Below are 25326 nucleotides of genomic sequence, written 5' to 3'. Positions count from 1 at the left end.
CAGCTGCTCTCTGACACATTGGGGTCAACTTCCTCGCCTTGCCTTCCAAGTCTGCCCTTCCAAGCTAGTCTCTGTACCTCCACTGTAGCGCTCCAGCTAGTTAATCCTATCATGTCTCCATTCTCTCAAGAAGGTTGCTCCCCCTGTTTGTTCTTCATTCTGTGTGCATCAGCACAAAGGCATTTCAGAGAGGAACCCAGTGTGCTAATTCTCCAATACATGCTTGAGACCTTTCCCCACCAAGCTGTTCTGCAGACACTTCCTTCTTTATAAGCCTATTTTAAAAAAGCTTTACTTTTCAACTGTTGCTTTGTTGATTGCTGGGTCCCTTCTGTGCCCATGATCTTGAGCCCTTGGCTTGCCTACCCTATTTCTTTAGTCAGCTACAATTTTTAACTTGTAGAAATTTTACAGCAGTGTCCTACAGCCCCTCTTTCAAATTTGATTTGGAAGTTTCAAACACTGGAAAAGGGAACATCCAGACAGGAGTGACTTGAAAGCATTTTTTTCCTGAACCCAAGACTGATCCTTGTGATGGGAAATGTATTTGTCCATTAATTTTACCTCATCTTGTTTTTTCATAATATATATATGGGTAAAGGTATAAAATAGGAAAAGAACATCCAGAAATGTTCTATTTTGCATTCTTCATGTAGATGGAAAATTATTTTGTCCTCTATTCTTTCTTGTACTTACATTTTAGTTCTAACACAGCAAATACAGGATATTGTCTAATATAACAGCTGGGACATTTTGACACAAGCTGCTGGTAGAGTAAAATAGTAATTGGTGGGTAATATTTGTAAAGCCACTTCAAGCTGTTGCATGGCCAATTCCAGTTAAAACTGACAAACAGCGTGAGTCAAAACATTAAATGCAGCTTTCATCTGAACTAAAGTTACCAAAAAAAGCTATGATTGAATCTACTGCAACTTCTTATCCCAGTTGTCTCTGCTATGAAATCATTATTAAACCCACTCCACAAATGGTATGCATTGGCTGTGTAGCCAACTTACACAACTGGTTCTTTATGAACAAAATTAAAGCCTACATTATGCATATTCCTAGCACAGCTGGATGATCCTTTCTGAGATCTGTGCTGTATGTTAGAGCCATTTCAAGTGCAACTAAATTGACTACAGACTCTCTTCTAGCCAGTTCCCCACAGAGAAGTAAGAATCATAGTGATGTCTCTGTCCTCAGTAGAAAATAGGTTGGAAAGTACTTTTTAATATGTATAGCCTTTTTTTCCACTGCAGCTCACAGAGCAGGAAACATGTTTGCTTATTTCTTAGAACAGACCTCTGTCAAATACTACAGACAGCTTTCATAATATCCTAGTTTAAAAAATGACAGTAAAGATTCAGTGCTACCATACACTCGTGTGCTGGCTTGTACGCCTATTTGGTCAGTTTTGGACTATTACTAAAGAGTTTTCCATAGTGACTGATTTTTTATTTTTTAATATTTTTTTTTAAAGAACTTTGTACATAAGTTTTTGGTTTTGTTTTTAAAGGGAAGACTAGTGACTACTTGATCAACTGGTATCCAGGATATACTTCCTCTTATAAGAAATCAAAATCATCCATTTACTTACTTCTGCATATTCACAAGACACCTCTCCTTACTACAATCTTTTCATAAAATGATAGAATACCAGGTTGGAAGGGACCTCAAAGATCATCTGAACTAACCTTTATTGGCAAAAGCATAGTAAAACTGAGATGTAGGCTAAGTGCCTCAGCACCCTGACCAGCTGAATCTTAAAGTGTCCATTTTTGGTGAATCCCACACTTCCCTGAAGAGATTATTCCAGTGGCAGACTGTTTTCATCATCAGAAGTTTTCCTCTTATGTGCAATTTAAATGCCCTCAGGAGTAGCTTGTACCCATCACCTTTCTCTTTTCCATGTGATTTCTTGTAAAAAGGGAGTTTCTGTCTTTGTCTTAGCCACTATTTAAATACTGGAATATGGTGATAAGGTCTCTCCTAAACTGTCTTCTCTGAAGGCTGAACAAACCCAATCCTCTCAACCTTTCCTCACATGGCAGGCTTTGGTTATCTTGGCACTTCTGTGGACCCTCTCCAGCCTGTCCACATCTGTGTTTTGTGCAGTAGGGACAAGACTGAACCCAGTATCCCAGGTGTGTCCTGACAAGCCCTGTAGGGTGGGATAATGACTTTGTATCCCTCACTGATGAGACCCAGCATCCTGTTGGTTTCCTCTGCTGCACCAGCAAACTGTTCACTCATATTAAGCTGCTTGTCCACCAGATCTCAAACTAACAGAAGTTAAGCAACAATTGTAATCATCCATCTAATACTTACTGACTTTTGAAGATGGAATGCATTTAAACTAAAGATGCAAGAATTATGAGAGAGCGTCACTGTGTTTAAGTCATTAAGTTATACGTTACTAAAACATTCTTTGTGGACTAATTCATGGATGCACATATGAAATGCAAAATTTACAGATTATTGGCTCAGAAAAGATTTTTTACTTCAACTAGGACACCCATCTGTTTTTCCAACTTTTTTTTAGAGTCATCACTACTTTATAATTGACTTTCCTTTGAGCATTGAATTTTGAGAGCATGCTGGTGAACAGTCTCATTTGAAATAAGTGGAGTTTGACAGACATGTAAATATTATGTGCATGAGAAAAGAAGTAGAAGTGCCTAGAATAATGTGTTCCCATTATATTTTAATCCGCACTTGAAAATTATCTAAAATACTTTTTAAAACATATTTCAAATGTAAATTAAAACTTCATGAAGTAAGAGAAGTCTTCTCTATGTTAACATTATTCCTGGATTAATGGCATCCTTTAATTAAACAAACATGTTTCTAATGGTGTCTCTGCCTGGCTCTTTCCAGAGTTTGTCACAAGTAGTATCATTGTAGCTCTCAAAAAATCAGTGGGCTGAATTCTGCTGTCAAATATGCAAATTCAGACTGATATGACTGCTTTGTCTCACAAAAAGTACCTGAGGATCCTGAAGAGTTAATCTCCTTTGGATGTGATTAATTCCAGAGCCATATTTTGCATGTAGTTATAATCTGGACCTGAAATAAAGATTTTACTTGTACACTTTCTAGTTTAATGGAGAAGGAAAGTGTTTAGAAGCTTAAGTAAATTTCCTCCAACCTTGATCACTGTTTATATCAAATATTGGACATGCTCTGAACAACTTACCTCTTTCTTCCACGCAGAACTTCTTACACTGATTCTTATTTAGCTGACTACAAGGACTTATTTTTAGTGTATAACTCTGTTGAAGTTCACAGTCATTATCAAGAAAAGGATTGAACATTAGCAATAATAGCTAAGAAAATAAAGCTTTTTCCTAAATTATCTCTATATCTTGAAAAATTATTTTAATTTAAATATACAGAGTAAGATCTGAGCCAAAATAAAATGTTACTAATGAACCAGTTTCCAACTGGTGACAATTACAATATCCTCTGAAATACTGCAGTATTTTTATATGTGTGGGAAATAATAAAAAATTATTTCACAGACCTGTAGCTTAAAAAAAAATGGCCAGAAATTTCATGTATGTTGAACTGTTGTGGCTCATAATAGCATGGGATTTGTGAGTACCAGAAATAAATAGAACTCTAAAAGCTCAATGTTTCATAAAAGTAACATCTGTTCAGGTTATAGAACAGAAAGTTGTTTCTGTGGTGAAACACTGTAATTTCTGAGGTTCTACTTATTACAGTAAGTAGCCTATGCCATTATGAATTGAGAATTACGCATCCTTAATTTTTTAGTTTTTTTATTGTTTGTGCATATTGTTCCTAAATGGCCAAGAAAGCAGAAATGTGGACATCTTGTGTCATGATGCATGAGGTGATTTAAAGAACATTCTCACCCAGTGCATGCACAAAGAACAATACAGATGAGGATTATTTATATTGTCTTGGCTTTCTGAAAATGTGACATGCACAGATCTAAAAATGATCCTGCTCTTTGATATTAAAACTCATTTTGTTCATTAAATAAAAGTTAAAACATAAATTTGTCAAGAATATGAACATAATTTTTACTAAGAGTCTCTATTTTTACCAAGGTATTATTCTCAAATAATTTGATAGGTTTCAATATAATAAAATTGTAGCACATCCATCTATTTTTGAAAGCCTATGGGAAAACAATGACAATTGATTTTAGGTCTTGATAAGGACATATTGTCAAATTTATATGACTTTAAATTTGAGAAACCACTAAATAACTTTATTCTCAGGGCCTGTAACCCTGTATGGCTTCCTCAAAGTTATGTTGATTAACTCAAGCAAACATATTTGGACCTGAAAGTTTTTGTCCAATACAGTTGCAAGAAAATACACAAAAGTGGCATGCAACAGAGTCATTTCTCTTTGTCTTCCATGTACCAGAAGGGGAACACATATCCAATAGCAGGACTTTTCCTACAATGATCATCACAGTTACAAATCCTCTCTAACATGGAGCCCTTTTTAGAGATAGTAAGGTGAATGCATATTAGCACAAGCACTGGCTTTTTCACTTTTTATGGTCTTTTGTAGCTGCCAAAGGAATACAGGGCTATAACTGGAAGATTCACTGAGGCTAGTAAATCTCCTGTGTAACTTGTATTCATTCTTAAACACAACTGAGAGCAAATAAGACAATATATTCCCAGAACAGTTAACTTTGCAAGAGAAAATGTAAGACTTGACAGATTTGTTAACTGCACCAACATTTAATGACATAAAAAGTATTTGCCAATTAGAATAATAAAATACCTGAAAGATTGCAAGTAGGTTTAATGGTAAAGTTTTGCTAAAGGACACACGGCTTATTTTTCACTCTTTCAAATATTTAATGATTATAATAAGTATAAAGAATTTTTATAGAAATTCTAGTATAACCTTAAGATATTGCCATGTGTTTATAATGTCAAGATGACCAGTATAGGGTACTTATTTTTTCAGATTTCTAGCATCTATATAAGAAATACATTCAAATGCACTTTAGTTTTACACATGCCATTGGCAAACACACCAATTTTTTATTAACTTCATGGCATAGAAACTTCAGAACAAAAAGCTGTCCCTCACTTAGTGATGGACAATGTGATTTCCTTTCATGTATTTACTGTATTTCTTCAGATGCTGTATTTCCCCATATGCCATCCAATATCAGTTTATGAATAAGAAAAAAAAGCAAAAGGTCCTACTGTGATTAAAGTATCTCCAAATGCCTTATTTCCTTTGGGTTTGAAGCATCCATGCTCTGGAAGAAGAGCTCATTATTTAGTGCTGTCATGTCCTCCACGACTTGGGCCTTAAACTGTGGGAAGAAGAGGAGAAAAAAATCAAAGAACAGAGAAAGAAGCAGAATGATAATAAAAAAGGCAGTATCATTTTGGAAGTGATCCATCAATTTACTGTCTGTAGAAGTGACGTATCTTCAATATCTTCTGCTGTCTCAGGTCAGGCTGGACATGACCACACTGAAGCTCTCTTAAGATTACTGTAAGCCCAGAATTTGTTATAGCCCTGTTCTAATGAATACAGCCATTCTTTTGAAAATAGAAGTTTTGCTTTTCTGACCTTTCGGCAAAATCCGTAATACACAAAGTTGGCCGTACTAAATGTTAAGGGTTTTTTTTTTTAAATTAAATTTTTGATCCAGCCTCATAATAATGAGATTTTTTAAAAATAATCTCTTTGCTTAGAAAATGAACTCTGACAGCTAGGTGAAGTTCTACAGCAAGCTCCGATCCTGCAGTATAGCAAGGCACAGCATTGTCTATCAGCAAACAGTATATAGTGTCTAAAAGACATTTAAAATAAGTACTTAATTAACAAATTTTTTATGAAACATCTTCCAGAGTGAGAGAATGATCTCCATCATTAATGTCTCTGGTATTCTTTACAAGTGTTTTCTACACAGAATGCATTTCTGCACACAAAGCTTGGCTCAGAAAGAGAAATATTTCTGCTTTCTGTAAAAAGCATTATTTTCTTTTATCTTTGTAATGAAAACAAAAACTTTCAGGTATCTAGTTTTTTTACCCTTGACTTTACTTTAAAAGTTTATTCAGAACCTTATGCAGGGGAGTCAGTTGGGGCACTTCTATTCATTCTTAAACACACGTGAATGCAAACAATATAATTCAGTTTTCAGAATGATTAACTTTACAAGTAAATATGGTTATGCCTGATCTTTTTGTTTTGGAAACTGCATAATAATGAATTAGTATGTTGAAACATAAAAAGATACTATGTTGAAATAAAAGGAGCTATTCAATTCTCATTAAAGATTTTTATAATGATGTAACTTCCTGAATTTTATTTAAAAAAATTCTGAAGTTGTTGACTGTAGCAACAATTTAAATATCCAACAGCAGTTATTTTAATTCTATTGCTTCTCAGAATTCCCATATAGAAAAGCATTGCTTTGAAGTCACTACATACTGGTTATCTTTTCTTTGGGAAAAGTGACTAAAATAATAAAGTTGTAAAATTACAGAATTTGCCACGTTGGGAGGCATCCACCAGGATCATCGAGTCCAACTCCTGGCCCTGCACAAGACCATCCCCAAGACTCATATCATGTGCCTCAGAGTATCATCCAAACACTTCTTGAACTCTGTCAGGCTTGATGCTGTGACCACTTCCCTGGGGAGCCTGTTCCAGTGACCAACCATCCTGTGGGTGAAGAACCTTTTTCTAATATCCAACCTAAACCTCCCCTGATACAACTTCAGGCCATTCCCTTGAGTTCTGTCACTGGTCACCACAGAGAAAAGATCAATGCCTGCCCCTCCTCTTCCTCTCACAAGGAAGTTGCAGACTGCAATGAGGTCTCCCCTCAGTCTCCTCTTCTCCGCGCTGAACAGACCCAAGTGCCCTCAGTTGCTCTTACCATGGCTTTCCCTGAAGGCCCTTCACTATCTTTGGTGTCTCATGAAGATATCTTTTTAACACTTCCAGAAACAGTGACTCCACCACTTCCCTGAGCAACTAATTCCAATGTCTAAAGACTGTTTCAGTGAATTTTATTTTCTGTTAATCTGAACCTCCACTGGCACAGTTTAAGGCCATTTCCTCTCATCCTTTCACTTGAGATATCAGCAGAGGAGATTGACCCCCATCTCACTACAACCTCTTTTCAGGTAGTTGTAGAAAGCAATGAGGTCCTTGCTGAGCCTCCTCATCTCCAAAGCAAACAATCCAGTTCCCTCCAGCCACTCCTCTAAGACTTATACTCCAGCCCCTTCACTAGTTTCATTGCCATTCTCTGGACATGCTCCAGCACGTCAATGTCCTTCTTGCAGTGAGAGGCCCAGCACTGAACACAGTGCTTGAGGTGCAGCCTCACTGGTGCCAAGGGACAGTCGCTTCCCTGGTCCTGCTGGCCACACTACCCTGATACAGGCCAGGATGCCATTGGCCTCCTTGGTCACCTGGGCACACTGCTGGCTCAGGTCCAGCCAGCTCATATTCAGCACACCCTAGTGTACCTCCCTGGTAGGCTTGCTTACCAGCTCTGTTAGACAGTTATCTGGCTGCCTTTCACACATTCAAGGACCATTCTAAATTACCTTCTCTCTGCTGTATTGTATTTCCAGCAGACATCTGGCAAGTGGACGTCACCCAGAAGATACAGGTATAACAGGGAGGAGAGCTTCATGGTCACAAAAAATGTTAATTTTTATTATGTTAAATGTTAATTACCTGGACGAAGACAGCAATAGAAATACAGTAATAAATAAAACAGTGCTTTTTTTCTTAACTGTATACAGTTAGATACAATAGCATATGTAGCACTGAGAATACAGATGTTGTCCACTGATTATAACTATATTAATAAACAAATGAAATAATATATTTAAAATCTATAAATATAAAAATAAATATATATAGTTTTCATATATATTGGAAAAAAGAATGTGGGAAAACTCTGAGGAAACAAGGAATACAAATGCTAGTCAAGAGTACAGTTTCATAGGGCAAAATGTAATTATAAAGTTGCATAATGGGGCAGGGGCAAAATCCAATCCTGTATCTGCTGACCCCACTTGAGACTACATAACCGATCAGCTAACATTTCCTTCTAGAGATGTAGTATCTTGTTTCAAAGAAAAATTAATTTAGAGGAATTTGTCAAATTTATGTAAAGGTGCTCACATTTTTCTGTCTTCTTTTCCTTTTTGTCTAATGCAAAGAAAGCTAGAAGCTTGGTATAGAACAGAGACCTACAGCATTAGTTTTGTGAAAATTTATGTACTAGAACAGAACCAAACTGACCTCTGCAAACTGGCACAAAATCGTAGACTCTGGTGAGTCCTGAGTCTGTGTAACACAAAAAAATCCTCTCTTTGATAGAGGGAAATGGTAAGATGCTAATATCTGATTTGCATCTTCCCATTAGATTCTTGTTTAAACAGAGCTGAACTTTAGTTGTGCCTGCCTAAAGATACTGAACAACTATCCCAACACCTTTCTTTTTTAAATAGGTCTTGGAGCAAAAGAGTACCATGTCCTATAGGTCAGGAGTTACTAAAAGGGGAACTAAGGACTAAGGCATATTATTTTCCCCTTTAATACCTGTAATTTAATCTATATACTCCAAAAGAGCATATGCTTCTGTGGTAAAATCCTTCCTCCCTACATTTGAACTCTTATTCTCTTCAAGTGTTTTTTTCATTTGTCTCAGTATCCAGTCATAAGAAGGAGTTTTGCCATATGGTCACTTCTGGCATCTATTTTAACACTTGTTTTTCCCACTTTAGGGACTTGTGCAGCAGTGTGGAGTAAGTTCCTGTTCTGAGCAAAGGTTGCTTGTCAATGATAATGACCCCAATGGCCTGATGTTCAGACAATTCACCATCAGAGAAAAGGTTTCATGACCAAGCTGAGGTAGATACTTTCACAGAATCACAGATTGGGTAAGGTTAGAGGGGACCACAGTGTCATCTGGTCCAACCTCCCTGCTCAATAAGAGTCATCCTAGAGCACATTGCACAGGTTGCATCCAGACAGTTCTTGAATATGTCTGGTGGGACACTCCACAACCTCTCTGGGCAATCTGTTCCAGTGCTCAGTCACCTGCACAGTAAAGAGGTTATTCCTCAAATTCAGGTGGAACTTCCTGTGCCTCAGTTTCTGTCTCTTGCCTCTTGTCCTATTGCTTGGCACAACCAGGAAGAGCCTGGTTTCATCCTCCTGACACCCTTCCTTCAAATACGTACAGACATTGATAAGGTCCCCTTTGAGTTGTCTCTTCTCAAGGCTGAATAGGCCCAGATCCCTCAGCCTATCATCATAAGTGAGATACTCTGGTCCCTTAATCAGGTCTGTTGCCCTCCCCTGTACTTGCTCCAGGAGCTCAATGTCTCTCTCATACTGAGAAACCCAGAACTGGACTCAGCACTCCAGATGCACCTCACTCAGGCTGAGCTGGGACAGGATCACCTCCTTTGACATGATGGCAATTCACTTCCCAATGCACCTCAGGATACCATTGGCCATGGGACACATTTCTGGCTCATGGATAGATTGTTGTCCACCAGGACCCTCAGGTCCTTCTCTGCAGAGCTGCATTACAGCAGATCAGCCCCTAGCCTGTGCTGGTGCATGAGGTTATTCTTCCCCAGATTCAGGACCCTGCATTTGCCTTTGTTAAACTTCAGGCAGTTCTCTACCCATTTCTCCAACCTATCGAGGTCCTTCTGAAGGGCTGCACAGCACTCTGGGTTATGGGCCACTCCTCCCAGCTTAGTGTTCTGTGAACTTGCTGAGGAGATACCCTTCATCCAAATCATTAATGAAAAAGCTAAACAATACTTGGTTTGATCCATTAATACTTCTCCTGCTTTGTACATCTACTGACTTTTATACATTTACTGAAAATCTTTAAGTACTTTCCACGTAAGCATAACTAAGTGCTTTCTTATCCTGGAGCAAAAAGTTTGGATGTGTTTGTTCGTTTGCTGGACTTAGTAGTTTGGCATAGGTTTTTAATTCCTTGCAGATATAAAAGAGACATTTTCAGGAACTGTCTTGAAGATGAAAAGTTGAATTACTGTTCTTCTCTCCCTTAAGTCAGATTTAAAGGTATTTTTTACCTTTTTCCTCAGTCTATGTGTCATATTTTGTTAGTAAAGGTGTATGTGAGTGAGGTTTATCTCCCAGAAGAAAGGTGCAGTGACCCTTTCCCTCAGAAGCAGCTGACTGGGATCAATAAAAGCAAGTACCAGCCAACTGGAAGATAAGGCACAGGAAGGCAAGAAGAAGAAAGCTTGCAGCTACAGCAGGAACTGAGATGGTCAAGAGCAGAACACAGATTAGGCCTAGGAAATGAGAAGAGGATCACAAGAGACCATCCTAGTCCTTGAACTGACTGAAATCAATCCTGGAAGAAAGAATGTGCCTTAGAAGTACAAAAAAGGCAGGGATAAACTGGTTTATTTTTATTGTTTTCTGTCCTACATGATTTTCATTATTGATCTCAATGTAAGAAGGTTGATTGATCTGTTTTAAAGCTCAGATCAGGTCAGCATCCTTCCACTCCAAATTTACAGGAAGCAAGCTACTAGAACATTTCACAAGGGTACTGTTTAAAAAAATGAGAGGATTATTCGTGAATAGAACAAAGTAAAGAAATGCAAAGTTACTCTTCAGTGCAGCCTGAAGCTAAGACTTTCTTACCACTCATTCCTCTTCACAATAAACTTCATGTCAGGTTTTGTAATACAATATAAATACACAGCATCTTTGACACACACTGATTATACAGAACCTCATCTCTGGCATTTTTCCAGCAGAGAAATACAATTTTTTTTTTAAATACTCATTGAGATAATGGTACCACCTTTCTTTGGGTGACTTCTTTATTTTTAGTGTCCTAAGTAGTAGTGTTGACTTCTGGTTTGCTAAATTTTGTTAAATAATGAAGTATGTTGGCACACTAAAAAACTGTTCCTAAAAAAAGATGAACTGAGCAGTAAGGTTCAGAGGGAGAACAGGAAAAGTTTTTACTGAATATTTAAAAGGATACTATCTTTAGCTATCTATATATAGCTTTTCAGCTTGCTTAAATGCTTTTTTTATTTTTTTTGTGAGATTTTTGCTAGCATTTAAACAAAGATAGAAAGCAGTATAAGAGAAAAAAATGGGCATTAAAAAAGCAAAGGAGCTTCAACAGCCAAGATATTATATATATAAAATTATGAGACTCAGACTATAATGGTGGTATAGTTTTCCAAATCTCTTTTGTTTTCACTGAGTAAAAGGGTTCACATTTTTTACACTGGAGGTATTGAACTTAATTTTACAAATTGTGTTTGGTTTCTCAAACTGAGCAGTTAGGATATTTCTGAGTCATAACAAAAATCAATGGATACAAATACTTCAGATGAGATATCATAACAGAGCTTTTAGATGCTACCACACTGAAATTACTATAATAAAAAATTCAATACTTTTGATAACGAGTACAGGTTTCAGCAATTTCTTTCATTGTACTGGACAGTCTAGTGCAATAGGTTAAGTAAGGACACTGAGTGATAAGTTCTGAAGACCTATGTAGGTACTGAAAGTGAACATAATTTATATATTTCATTCCTATTAGTGCCATAGTCTCATGTCATTTGACTAAATTCAGTGATAAACAAACAGCTCAGTCTTAAGCAATAGAAAGATAAATGCTTTCTGAAAAATTTCACACCACTCTATGAAAGTTAAACCCAGAGAACTGGCAAGTAACTAAAACAAGATGGAGATGAATAGCATATCATTAATATGAGTTACAGTCAATACACAGAACCACTTATTTGCCTACTTACTCTTAGCAAAGAATTACATTTAATACTGTTAAGATAAAAGGCAGAAGTACAAATCTCATTTTATTTCTAATAAGCATTAAATGTAGAAGTGACGAATTTTCTAATTAACTGATCAAGAGGATATTGAAAAATTTTGAGTTCTTTGTCAGTAGTGGCTAAAGAGAAGAAAAATCCTTCAGGAGGCTGACCTCTCTTATTTGAGGTATGGCATGGAAATACCTGAAATCTTCTGTGATATCAAAGGGCAATCATACCTGAATATTGCTTTTACTACTTTCTCAGAAATAATTACTACTGGAAAATTTTATTATGTGCTATATGAAAAATCCCATCATGTAGGAAAAAAAAAAAGAAAGGCAACAAGCAGTAAATGAATTCTCCTTATTATAGTGTCTAGAGCCTGGTCAACCCAGAACCAACATCTGTGAAAGGTTTATCATTCAGACAGCAAAAAATAGATAATTCAGTTCAAATTTATGTGGATGTATATTAATTAATTACAAGTATAATAGTATATCCTGTTGTGGAATAAGTACATGATGTACATGTGCATCAGTGCTTCTGATATCATTGTATACTGTAATGGTATTGGCATGAATTTAGGACAGCTTAATTTTTTGCCTGCAGTGAAGTCACAGTGTATATTTTAGGCTGTTCAGAAGAAATATCAGGGGGAAAAAAAAGGTGCCATGTCTTTGAAGAATTAAAGGAATAATGACTTAAGAATATTTTTTAAAGTTCTGTAAAGTCTTTATAGTCAGTTTGTCCTTGCCTTTTTATCTATACTTACAATTGATTTTGTAATGAAGAAACTAAATGGTACAAAGATAAGAATCTGGGAAAGCCTTAAAATAAATGAAAATATTTTTATGGTCATTCAAATGTCACAAATGTTAAATTTTGTCTTAAGTTCTCTGTAGACTATTGCTACTAGCAATGAGGACAACATTAGAAAATGGAATTTTAATTGTCAATATCCATTTTAGTTCTATTAGAGGACTAAAAATAAGACCTTGAGGGGAAAAAAAGGTTTAGGTGCAGATAAAGTACACATTTCCTACAATTTTTTTGATACAAATTAAAATACAGATTTAATTTAAGGTAGAACAATGTCTTTATTCTTTCTTCTCTAATATAAAATTTCAGTTGTATGTTTAATCAGCAAGCTATTTTAAAATACTCATCTAATATAAGAGAACAAATATTGTTTCTGAGTCAATTATACTATACAGGTGCTAAAAATTATAATTAATTATGTGTATGAATCAAGGAACAAATGAATAAACTACCTACTGCCTTAATTTCTTATAAATCTATTCTATATATTGATCAATTTTGTTTTGAATAATACAAAGAGAGAAAACATACCAACGCCTCTAACCTTTTGACTCACTTAAACTGTCAGGGCTATCATTTTAATTGCTTGCTGCAACAACCTAGAATATCTGCTCTAAGAAAGTTGTCTGAAACCTCAGTTCTTGTTTTGTCATATTTTGAATCTGCTTGACACTCACTATAACCAGTTTAGGTTTAATTTGTTATTTCTTACCATATTTTTACCCTAGTGTGGAAGGTGTAGAACTCTACAGATGGTGTGGATGCCCATCAAATTACAAAAATCCGTGCGAAGACAGGGATTCTCCTGGCAGGCTGTGGATATACACAGACACTGGAAGATAGTGTAGGTGTTCTAGTGGTGGACTGGAACAGTCTATTTTGGTCCAATAGGTGGAGCAAATTTCACAAGGTTTTTAAACTGTTTTACAGAGGAAAGGAATTACTTATCATGGGATCTTCACTCTCTTTTAATCCAGACGTTTTTCCCATATCCTGTTTCCTGGATTCAGTAATCTATTTCTCATAAAGAGGAAAAGACAGACAGTAGAGAATATGGTTATTAAGATCCTTCAGCTTGCTGCCATGCATATAGAAGTTCCATTTATTTGCCTTGCTTTTAGTTTCCAGTGCAAACATTTCTGATGCTATAGAACAGCAAGAATTTTTTTATATCATCAGTTATTTCATAAACAAACCCCACTAATATTGCAATTAAAATAGTATGTATTCTAGTGAATTCCTCACGATACTCGACGTCATTTCACCCACTGCCCTCTGGTCTGGGACCCTTCAACTTGATTTTTGCTGTAGCACAATAAAGAAAATGAAGAACTGAAAGGGAGGGAGGAAGAACTGTAGGCACCTGAGGCTTTGATAATGGCACGATGGAACACACTCCAAAAATCATCAAACTGATAAGGTGGGAATGTAGTATGATAATCATCTGTGTCTTCCCACCTTTTTTAAGGTTCTTGGGGCAATAAAGAAGAGAGAGAAGGAGGGGAAAGCAGGGTGGAAAAAGGCTTCTGCAAGAAACACAAAAGATATTGTGTTGACAGTAGAGAGAGAAAAGACATGGTGATGAAATAAATATAAAAAGGAAGAAAAGGAATAGTGAAATGGAGAATGGATAGAGGAAAAGAGAGTAAGCACATGTTTAAATATAAGTTATATTTTCTATAATGCTATTTTCAATGTTTTGGCAGATATCCTACCATTGTTGATTTTAGGAGAAAGAACTGGGAAGACTGTTTTATGAACTCACTTCATTAGCTTTGCTGTTTATTGTGGACTCTGTAGTTAAATACATTGGCTGAATGACCACCTATACTTTTATTACTCATAATAGAAAGAAAATGGATTATTTTGTCCTCTCAAGAGTTTTCTTAACTTCTTTTTCATCCCATGAATAATTCTATGGACAAATTCAGCCACAAAATCCTGTTCCATAAAGGTGTGACTTTCAAAGAGATCCAGGAAAGCAATTATGCGTTTGCAATGTTTTATACGGTATAGAAGTCTCCTGTAGGTTATGTGGTTGTACCTTCACCCTGTTTTCTCCTACTTATTTTCTCAAAATATATATTAGAACTTGGAAGGGAATAGACTGTATCCTCATCTTTTCTAGCACCAATCTTGACAGATCTGTGAGATTTTGTACAGATATAAAATATATTTCACAAACATCCCTCTCTGCCTTTTCCTGGTTTTTGTTTTTCATTTGTTTTAGTCTCTTAACTGTATTATTAGTTTTATTTATCTGAGCTCTACTATTACTCTGATAGTATCATTTTTGTATTTCCATTTATTTCCAGTCTCTAATGCAAATACTGGTGAAGGGGGTAAAACATACTCTTGCACTGATTCTGCTGTGATGCAGTTCAGTAGCATGATCCTCTGATCCTCTGACATCAGCAGTATTGTTATTCTAATCGGTTTCATACAGCTTGCTGAACCTCAGTGTTCTGTAACAACTAGGCAATACCTTGTTAGAGAACAGGCTGTCCACAGAATTTTTTTCTTCCCAAATGAATCATAGAAATTAGAGATAGAAAAGATCAAATCAGAAGTGGTAATATAATTCCCTTCTGTAGAAGTGGATAAGTTATTCAGGCAAATCTATTTGATCTCTGAAATATTGTCATTATGGTAGAAGAGGCTAATGTTCAAAGGGAATTGATGTCCTGACCTTGAAAACACACCTGCCCAGTGAACTGTAGAAAGAACAGTCCAGGTAGATACCAGAGCCAAAACCAGGGTCGTAGAACTTGAGACATCCACCACTATGTCTGCCTGCCCTGGTTTCTAACTTTCACCTGCAAGACAGCAAGGTTTGTTAATTCACTTCAATGTCATTACAAACCTTCTTGATATTTTATGTTATGTCTTAGTTCACTCTTAGCTGGGTGACAAGAGTCCCTTTCATCTTTTATTTCTATGTTTTAAAACTATAAAACTCTATGACAGTGCCAAGGTAAATATGTATAACTGGATACCTACTATGTAGAATCTCCAAGCAAAATATTTCCTGCCACTGCATAATGTAATAGAAAGATGAGTGTATCCTGAGGTGCACTGTAGCTCTGAGAGCTATATGAAGTACTTTTTTAAGTGGCACTTCTTAAAAGTCCTTAAAAAAAGACCCAGATCCTGACCACCTCTTGATTTTAAAAGTTCAAGTTCACAAAAGATCTTCAGTCAACTCCTGCCTACTCCTGCATTAGGTGCCTAAATGGGCAATGGTAGTCCAGGCCTTTTCTTTAGTGCTACTTTCCTCAGGTGCTTTATATTTCATGTCACATAAATTCATCCAGCAGACAGCACTATCCTTATTGGAATACCCAGGAAAACCTCAGTCTTGCCAGTATTGAGATATTCGATATCCCATGTACCTACTGAATCTACTGCCTAGTACAAACTAAGTACTCCTATCAAGTGAGAGGTCCAATATAAGAGACATTTTCAAAGCAATCTTAGCATGTCATACAAAACTGCCAGAGGCAAGGTACATCCCCAAGTCTCTAGCACTCATCCAGCATATGGACTCAATTCCCTTCTCTGCCTTACAGTAAACTCACATCACTTTCCTCTCATGACTGAACTACCAAGAATAGCACCAACAAATATTTTTAGACTATAAGAAGGAGAGCAATAGCTGTCTCACTGGCATGTGTGTCATGGGGCTGCAGAAAAGGATGGTAGGTGATAAAGTCACAGAAAATTGCATGCTGTTTGGCATATCTGCAAAACCACTTAATCATATCTGCATACTGTTTGGTTACAGTCAACTTGGACCTGATACTCAACCATTCCTTCATTCTGAATACTATATAATTTGTAACTGCCATTTTCTGCCAATTACTCGTTCATGCATCTGATTTTCTTGGCCAGAAGATGGCATAGGCATTTCAAGTTTAATTGTTGCTGCAGCTTCCCTGGAAGATTCTGTGTGATAATTAATCTAAATACAGTATAACATTTTCTTTTCTGAGTGTATCAGTAATTTTTTATCTATGCTGTGCTGATTATGTAAAATTTTCTTCAACCTGCAGTACAGTGAAATAAAGCAGTACAATATGGATTATTCTGATAGCATGCTCTTTAACAAGTCTATTCTTCAATATCTCTCAAATATACTGTTATGTAGTTCTCCAGCTGTCCAGCCCTATAAAATTCATCACCTTGAATTTCTATTAACTGCAGTTAAAGGTAGAGATTACTTAGGTCATTTCAGTATCTGAACTTGTCTATGACACTAGGAATCTCTACCATAGTAAGACTTTAAATGAGTTTAAATCGCAAATGTTTAATACTCTCCTCAGATCTAACAAGTTATCTGTTTTACATCATCACAGCTGTAGGCAGTTGCCATGTCTGTAATTACACTGTTGGTTTCATTAGTGTCCCAGCTAGGTGCTGGAAGGTCTGAAAAATTCTTCTATAAGGTGACAGAAGTAGTATACTCTTGAATGAGGTTTCATAGAAATAATGAGGTAATAAAAAGCCTTTTTTCAGCATAAAAGGACAGAGAAAGGGTTTCCTACATATGCTTAAAGCTAAAAGGTTAAATGTGGCCTTTAAACCCTTCCCATTTCCCTTCATCACCACCTGCAATACCAGGGTTAATTTGCTAATGAGAAGCAAAACCCACAGGCATCACACTATTAAAATTTAATGTTCACATGGACTTCTTGATTCAGAACAGGTTTATGAATAGTGCCTTTAGTTTAAAAATAGACTTTTTCAGATCTAGGGGAGTTGATATTATGATATGTAAAGTGAACAAATCTCCCAGGAGTAACTGGAGCTTATGTAATATTTATTCCCAAATTTTTGCTCAGCTGTTTCGTGCCATTTTGATGCTGAGCTGCAAGGACCATTAGCTTCTTAGACATTTCAAATCTTTCTCCAGTGAAGCTGGGACTGTCTGCACAATTCCTTGTCAGAGTAACCTTACATGACTTTGGGATTTTGCCTAAGAAACAGTGGTCATTTACCCATTTACAGGTGTTTTAATTTAACAACTTTTATTGAACATGATCTCTGTGGAATCCTAAACTGTGCTGCCATGTACAGCAACTTCACAATATTAATTTAATGCTAGAAAAATTATAAGCTGGTCTTTTTCTTGAAAAAAAATATGATTGGTAATGTCCCAGGGAGGAGGAACACTGAGTAGAGTTAAGCTCTGTCTTTGGATATATGAACAAGGAGATTTTATTAAATTTGTGTTAGGTGCTCACAAAAATAGCTTTCACTCTTTGATTTTGTAGTTGTTTATGATGTTTTACAAGTGGAATATCAGTGCTAATGGAACAACATTCAGAACAAAAATGTTCATGGAACATGAAACAAATCTAGCTTTACTATTTGTAATTAACATACCATTTTGTGCATGGAAACAATTATGAGATGAGCAGAGGCCTGACAAAATGCCTTTCTAAGGAAGACAGAAAGTAGCAAAGTGAAACATATTGTATTGAATAATAAGCTTAGTCTTCTCATTTTGCTGTCTTCATTAACTACCCCATTGCCTTATTTCATGTGATGTCTTATATTCTAGAATCAAAGACTCATTGCACTCCTACCATTCAGTTGTGAAGGGAAGGTACTAGTTTTCTAAACCAAGTGTTTTGCCAGCTATCTATCAATGCTGCCACTTTTGCTAGATGAAAATGTGTCAGTATGATGCTGTACTAACTATGAGGTATCATATTTAAAGTTTCTAATGCTGCAGGTGTTCATTGGTGACCATCTAATGGTAGTCTTGTTTTTAGCTAGCAGCATAAACTCTCAAATGAACATTCTGAGCAAGGGCTGGATTAATGAGTAAGATTGCATAATGCCAAAAAATCCGTAAGCTATCCTTGAAGAAAATCAATAGAAGTGTTAGAGTAATCAGAAACCAGTGCTTTAAAATGTAAATTAACATTTTTGTGCCATTAAATATATAAAAAGTGTGGATATGACAGTCTGTAAAACCCCTCTTACCTAAAGTTGCTGCAACTTGAAGCACTAATGCAAAAACAGGAAATGTGATGGTATGTTCTTCAAAATGTAGCAACATGATGAAAACATGATGGTTTGTTGAAAGCATTTGTTGCAAGAAGCCAATGCATTATTTATACAGGAAATAATTTGAAACAGGTGAACAGAAGTAGTGACCTATCAACCAATATTAAAAGGTATAGAAATACTGGTGAAAAAAGGAGGAGAAATAGTAGCCTTACTGATGTTGCCAGCAATATGAGTTCTTCTCTAAAAATCACTCAGATTTACTGAGTACTAAAAAATTCTAGCTGAAGTCCCTAGTGCTTCAAAACATTATTTTATTCCATTGATAAGCCGTTTCCCTTTTTTTACAGTATTTTTTCCCCCAGGATAAAAGTTTTGAAAGTGTTAAAGTACTTCATAGTCACTTGAGGAAAAATGCTCCATAGACCATGTCTCCGTCAGTTCTCCTCAAATTTACAAAAGAATCAGTAATTTTTTATCTGCTGGGAATGTGTTCAGCACTTCAGTTTAAGTCTATGGGAGGCAGTACCACCTAGGCTGGAACTGGAATTTTTTTCCAATAATATTCTGCACTTATTTAAGTTGCTAGAAATTTCTGGAAAATTTCTAATTCACATTCAGGACATAGCACTAAATCTAGGGAATAATAACCCACATATTAATGTGTATATGTCATGCAAATACTAGTTGCTACTGATACAACTACATCATGTAGTTTTTGAGGCTCTTCTATTAATTTTGACATCTTGACAATCCTGTAAGCATTTTTGTTTATTGTCTGTTGGGGTCACAGTTTTTACACTCAGTTTATGTTGTGTTGTTCTCTTGGAAAAGTCAAATTGTCTGGGAAAACACTTGTTTGTTTTCTGTTGCTTTAATGCAACTTTATATTCAGCAGGTAGGTCTGATGTTGCTATGTAATTGCTGAGCAGAGGGGCATCTCTTTCAGTAAAGGTGATGAAAATACTCAGTGAAGCATTGCTTTAGACACCATCTTAAGGCATGACCAGCTAAAGCTGGTTACTGGTAGATTATTTTTCTTCCCACATACATCCATAGCACAACATTTGCTTAAATTTATTAAAGCTTATGTGGCCCACGTCAGAGTCAAGTGATTCAACCTCTGCTTTCTCAGTTCAGCTAACTGGCATTAATGCATAATAATATATTCTTTAGTTATACAAATCATTTTTTCATAGTAATGTAATCTCACTCTCTAAAGAGAATGAATACTTTTTCCTCAAGGGAGAGTTATTCAAGATTTTGATTGTGTGGCATTTTAAAAGGGTTCAGTATAGAGCTTCAGGCTTCATTTTTAGCATTCTGTTCAAACCTAATTCTGAAGATTAAAATTAATTTTTTCCTGTGTACATGTTTTTGTTGTACTCATCTCTACAATACCAAGTGTTCTATAAACATAAGAGTTTAATTTCACAATATGCCATTAAAATATATGAATTTCCTAAATTATCACTGTTTTCCACTGATTTTGGGTACCCAAGGCTAGGATCATACTTTTAAATAGTATACTATATAACATATGAAAGCTCAACATCATTTCAGATCCAGCTTCACAGTCTGAAACAATGAACCTCAAAACATACAAAAAACATACTAATCCCAATTTTTTACATGAATTTTGTATTCTGTCCTTACAACAAAGTTTCTGTGCTCACAAGGAAAATGTATCTGAACTCCACTTTGAAGATAGCCCTTCCTGAAAGACAAAAGTCCTCTCTTCAAGCAAGTATCTAGTTTCCAAGCAGTTTCCAGCCTCATGCTTTGTTCATTCAGCTGACATGCTAAACTTGAACTCACACCCTAGGAATTGATTTCCAAACTCATGATTTTTTTTCTTTTTTATAGACAGGTGCACAGGATATCCTGCTAGCTTACAATTTTCATATGAAACAGCTTGTGATTCTAATACTTTCAGTTGGTCACTCTACAGCAGCTAACAGAAAAGCTGGAACAACCATGGTGCATGAATTTATGAAAGCCTGAAATTTGACTGATTCAGAGTGCCTACTCTTCCTAGACTCAATTGTTTTCAAAGCTAAAACTGTTCAGAGAAAACTATGCCACATATCACCTTTCAACAAAGAAACCCCTTCTACTTTTGTCATTGCAACTTGGCTCAAGTGGGTAAATAAAGACAATAATAGCAATATTAATGGTAAGCACCAGCAGAAGTTTCAGTGCATGGCAAAGAAAGAAGCTTGGGATGAGCGGTCTCCAGTTAAAGGGAAAATTATATATATATATATATATATATATATATATATATATATATGTGTGTGTGTGTGTGTGTTTGTGTGTGTGTATATATATGTGTCTGTGTCTGTGTCTGTGTCTGTGTCTGTGTGTGTATATATTTATATATAATTCTTTTAAGCAAAACCTCAGCTTTGGACATGAGGAGAGCAGACTTCAGGCTGCTTAGGGAATTGGTAAGTAAGGTCCCCTGGGAAAGTGTTTTTGTAGGTGCTGGGGTCCATCACTGCTGACCAGTTTTCAAACATCACCTCCTAAGGGCACAAGAGCAGGCAGTTCGCAAATGTTGGAAATCAAGCAGGCGAGGCAGCAGGCTGACTTGGCTGAGCTAGGATCTTGTCTTGGATATAGAGCAAAAAAGGTGGGTATATGCCCAGTGGAAGCAAGGTCAAGTGACATGGGAAGAATAAAGAAATGCTTCTTGTCACTGCAGGGAGAAAATTTGTGCAGCTCAGCTGGAGTTGAAGCTGCCAGAAATGTGTGGGACAATAAAAAGAGTTTCTTCAAATACATTAGTGTCAATAGTCAGTCCAGAAATATCCTTGGCCTGTTACAAGATGAGGATGGTCACCTCACAATCAGGGACAGAGACAAGGCAAAGGTGTTTAATGCTTTCTTTGCCTCTGTCTTCAACATGGATGATGGACCAAAGGGGACTCGGTGACCTGAGTACGAAGACCATGACTGCAAGAATGATCAAATCTCAGTCAACCCTGAAATTGTGTGGGATCTGCTGCTCCAGCTGAATCTTTTCAAATCTATGGGACCTGATGGGATTCAGAATCCTCAAAGAGATAGCTGATGTCATCCCAAAACCTCTATCAATGATTTTTGAGCAGTCTTAGGAATCCAGAGAGGTGCCAGCTAACTGGAAGCTGGTGAACATTGTCCCAACTTTCAGGAAGGGCAAAAAGGAGGACCGCAGAAACTACAGGCCTGCCAGTCTCACTTCAGTGACTGGTAAAGTTATGAAGAACATTATTCTGGAAAGTATTGAAAAACATCTGAAAGCCAACACAGTCACTGGTTACAGCCAGCAAGGCTTCATGAGAGGAAAGTCCTGCTTATCCAACCTGATTTCCTTTTATGACAAGGCAACCTACCTAGCTGATCAAGGGAATCCAGTTGATGTAATCGTTTGGGGTTTCAGTAAAGCTTTCGATACTGTCTGTTACAGGGTCCTTGTGGACCAAATGTCCAGCAGACAACTGGATAAACACATCATGCAGTGGATGAGCAATTGGCTCATGGGTTGGGCACTGGAACAGGCTCCCCAGGAAAGTGGTCGCAGCACCAAGCCTGCCAGAGTTCAAGAACTGTTTAGATGTTACTCTCAGGCACATGGTGTGACTCTTGGGCATGGTCCTGTGCAGGGCAAAGAGCTGGACTCAATGATCCTAGAGGGTCCTTTCCAACTCAGCATATCCTGTGATTCTGTGATTTAAATAAGTGTCTGGAATATATGTGTAACCATTTCATCAATCTTGCAATATTCTGGACAGGGGAAAAAAGTCTATTAACAGCAAATTTTCATTTATTTCTCACATCTTGATTCATAAGAAAAACCAGAGCCCTAAGTTCCATATGTAGTCTTGCATCACTTGCCAGTACATCAAGGGTAAATTCTTAAAGCAATATTTTTTTTCCCATGTCGTCTTCTGCTGAAAGAAGCTCTGATGTTTTTGCTGAAATGATCTGGAATTCTGTCAAAGGCTTCAGGATAAGCATATTTCAGTCTGACAGTGAATTTCCAGTCAAAAAGGAAACAACTACAGATGCTATCACAAGAAAGTTATTTATAAATCCAGATACAAAATCTGTGACAACTAGTGTAGCAGTCTTTAAACTGAGGCCATTAGTATAAATATCAAATGTGGTACTTTGTGCATGTGTCAAAATTTAAACAGAATAGTGTAAGTAGCATCCTGAGACAGATATTTTCTATGTTTTCCCTTGTCGGTGTTTGCAGATTTAATATTTCTAGCTGGCCATTGAAAGCCTGAGATTAGTGAGAGAAGATGCATTTTAAGATGTTTGAGATAGAATGCCATAGATACTTTTACTTTTTCTTATAAATTGTTTTTATCTGTTTGTATTTTGTCTGCTCAAGCACAAAACAGTTCACCAACCCCATTTTGGATTATTAATGAAATTTCTCATAATCTAAAATTAACAATGGGTTTTATTACAGGTTGCAACAGAAGCTTGTATTTCATTTTCCTTGAATAATCTCAGAATTGCAAAATAGAATCTCAAACACAGAAATGCCATTTAAAATATGCATTTATATACCTACATACATGCATATATATACACACATTTATAACTTTCTGTAGAAATGGACATGAACAACTAGATCAATACATGTAATAGTTATTTTTAAAAAAGGAATAGAAGTAACATCCATGCATCTTGCAAGCTTCTTAGAAACAAGAATGGTTGGGAGTCTCATTCAGATGAGTTATCATTTAAGTAACTAAAAAAAGAAAATACAATCTATGCTCAAAAGATTAATTCAAAACATGATGGATTCTGTTGTTTTTGAAGAACAGAGAGGGGTTCTATCATCTACCAAGAGAATATTTCCTTGCTTAATTTCTGTTCGGAATCAGAGAAAAATAGGGCATCAGTAGTGTCTGGGAATTGCCCAGGTCACTGCCCAGCATCACATTTTTACTGAAGAGCATGTCTCTCAGTTTAGAAGAAACAACTAAGTCTGTGTTCAGCTACACTCTTAGAAGTTAAGTCTGGGTAAGTTCTAACCCTCAAATTCAAAGACAGTTACTGTAAAAATCACGTTAAAGTCATGGAAGCTTGAAATATAAATGGGAGAAAAGAGATTTTCATTTCAGGACTGGAAAAGTTAAGAGGTATTATAATGAAAGGGAATTAAATAAGGAAGGTGAATGTGAGTTTTGAAATTTATTAGTAATATTATTTTTCTGATTTTTTGAGAGAGGCTATTTTTAACCAAAGCAAGGCTTAAAGTTATGAATATTTTAATTTGAGAAGTCAGGGTGATTGGAAGAATCCAAATAAATGACAGGATGAATATAGTAGGTCATGGTTATTAAGCTTAAAGACAGTTTTCTTTTAAAAGGCGCATCTTTAATTTTAGACTCAAAATGAGTGTCTTTTTCTGATATACTGTAATGAATTTTGATCTAGAAAGTAGAAACTCATTACATTTTAAGTGTCCCACTTAAGGCTGCTTATTAATATATTGAGAGTAGAAGTGACAGAAGAAGAACAAAAGAAGAACTAATATTTGCCTTTTTATATTTATTTTACAGGAAATGTGTTTGTTGTAAGCCTGGCAATTGCAGACTTGATTGTAGCTATCTACCCATATCCACTGGTCCTCACATCTGTGTTTCACAACGGATGGAAACTGGGATACCTACACTGCCAGATTAGTGGCTTCTTGATGGGTCTAAGTGTCATTGGATCAATCTTCAATATTACAGGCATCGCTATCAATCGGTACTGCTATATCTGCCACAGTCTCAAATACGACAAGCTGTACAGTGACAAGAATTCATTGTGCTATGTTGTTCTGATATGGGTCCTAACACTTGTTGCTATCGTGCCTAATCTATTTGTGGGATCGCTACAGTATGACCCCAGGATTTACTCGTGTACATTTGCACAATCTGTGAGCTCAGCATATACAATAGCAGTCGTGTTTTTCCATTTCCTGCTTCCCATAGCTGTAGTTACTTTCTGTTACTTGAGAATATGGATCCTCGTTATTCAGGTAAGGCGAAGGGTTAAACCAGATAACAACCCTAGGCTGAAACCACATGACTTCAGAAACTTCGTAACCATGTTTGTGGTATTCGTACTGTTTGCGGTCTGCTGGGCTCCTTTGAACTTCATAGGCCTGGCTGTGGCTGTCAACCCAAAAACTGTAATCCCCAGGATTCCAGAGTGGTTATTTGTATCTAGTTATTACATGGCATATTTCAACAGCTGCCTTAATGCTATAGTATATGGACTCCTGAACCAGAACTTCAGAAGAGAATACAAGAGAATTATTGTCACTTTTTGTACAGCAAATGTTTTTTTCCAGGATAGTTCTAATGATGCAGGAGACAGAATGAGAAGTAAACCTTCTCCATTGATTACAAACAACAATCAAGTGAAGGTGGACTCTGTCTGAAAATGGGAATCTAAAGTCTCTGTTTTATTAGTCCTACTGTTAAATATTATAGTGAAATACATCTTTTACACTGAAAGCACTTTGATCAAATTCCTGTCATAGTCTTCGGGAGTTCATTACTGAGCCTTGACATACAGGTCCTATTATACAACGGCATATCTCTTGTATTATGACACAATTATATCCTTGAGGGAATAACAAGTTATGCATGGATAC

General features: G+C 36.4%; 1 protein-coding gene across 1 annotated transcript in view; it reads left to right on the top strand.

Moving 5' to 3' along the window:
* Positions 1-25110, top strand: part of MTNR1A (melatonin receptor 1A) — a 58637-nt gene extending 33527 nt beyond the window's left edge. The window contains exon 2 of the mRNA XM_071555184.1: positions 24242-25110. Coding sequence (XP_071411285.1) covers positions 24242-25110 — 869 coding nt within the window. The remainder of the gene's footprint in view (positions 1-24241) is intronic.
* The last annotated feature ends 216 nt before the right edge of the window (positions 25111-25326 follow it).

The sequence above is a fragment of the Pithys albifrons genome, chromosome 5 (assembly GCF_047495875.1).
Source record: "Pithys albifrons albifrons isolate INPA30051 chromosome 5, PitAlb_v1, whole genome shotgun sequence".
NCBI lineage: Eukaryota > Metazoa > Chordata > Aves > Passeriformes > Thamnophilidae > Pithys > Pithys albifrons.
The sequence above is the reverse complement of the archived record's forward strand: the minus strand, read 5'-3'. Positions and strand labels throughout refer to the sequence as shown.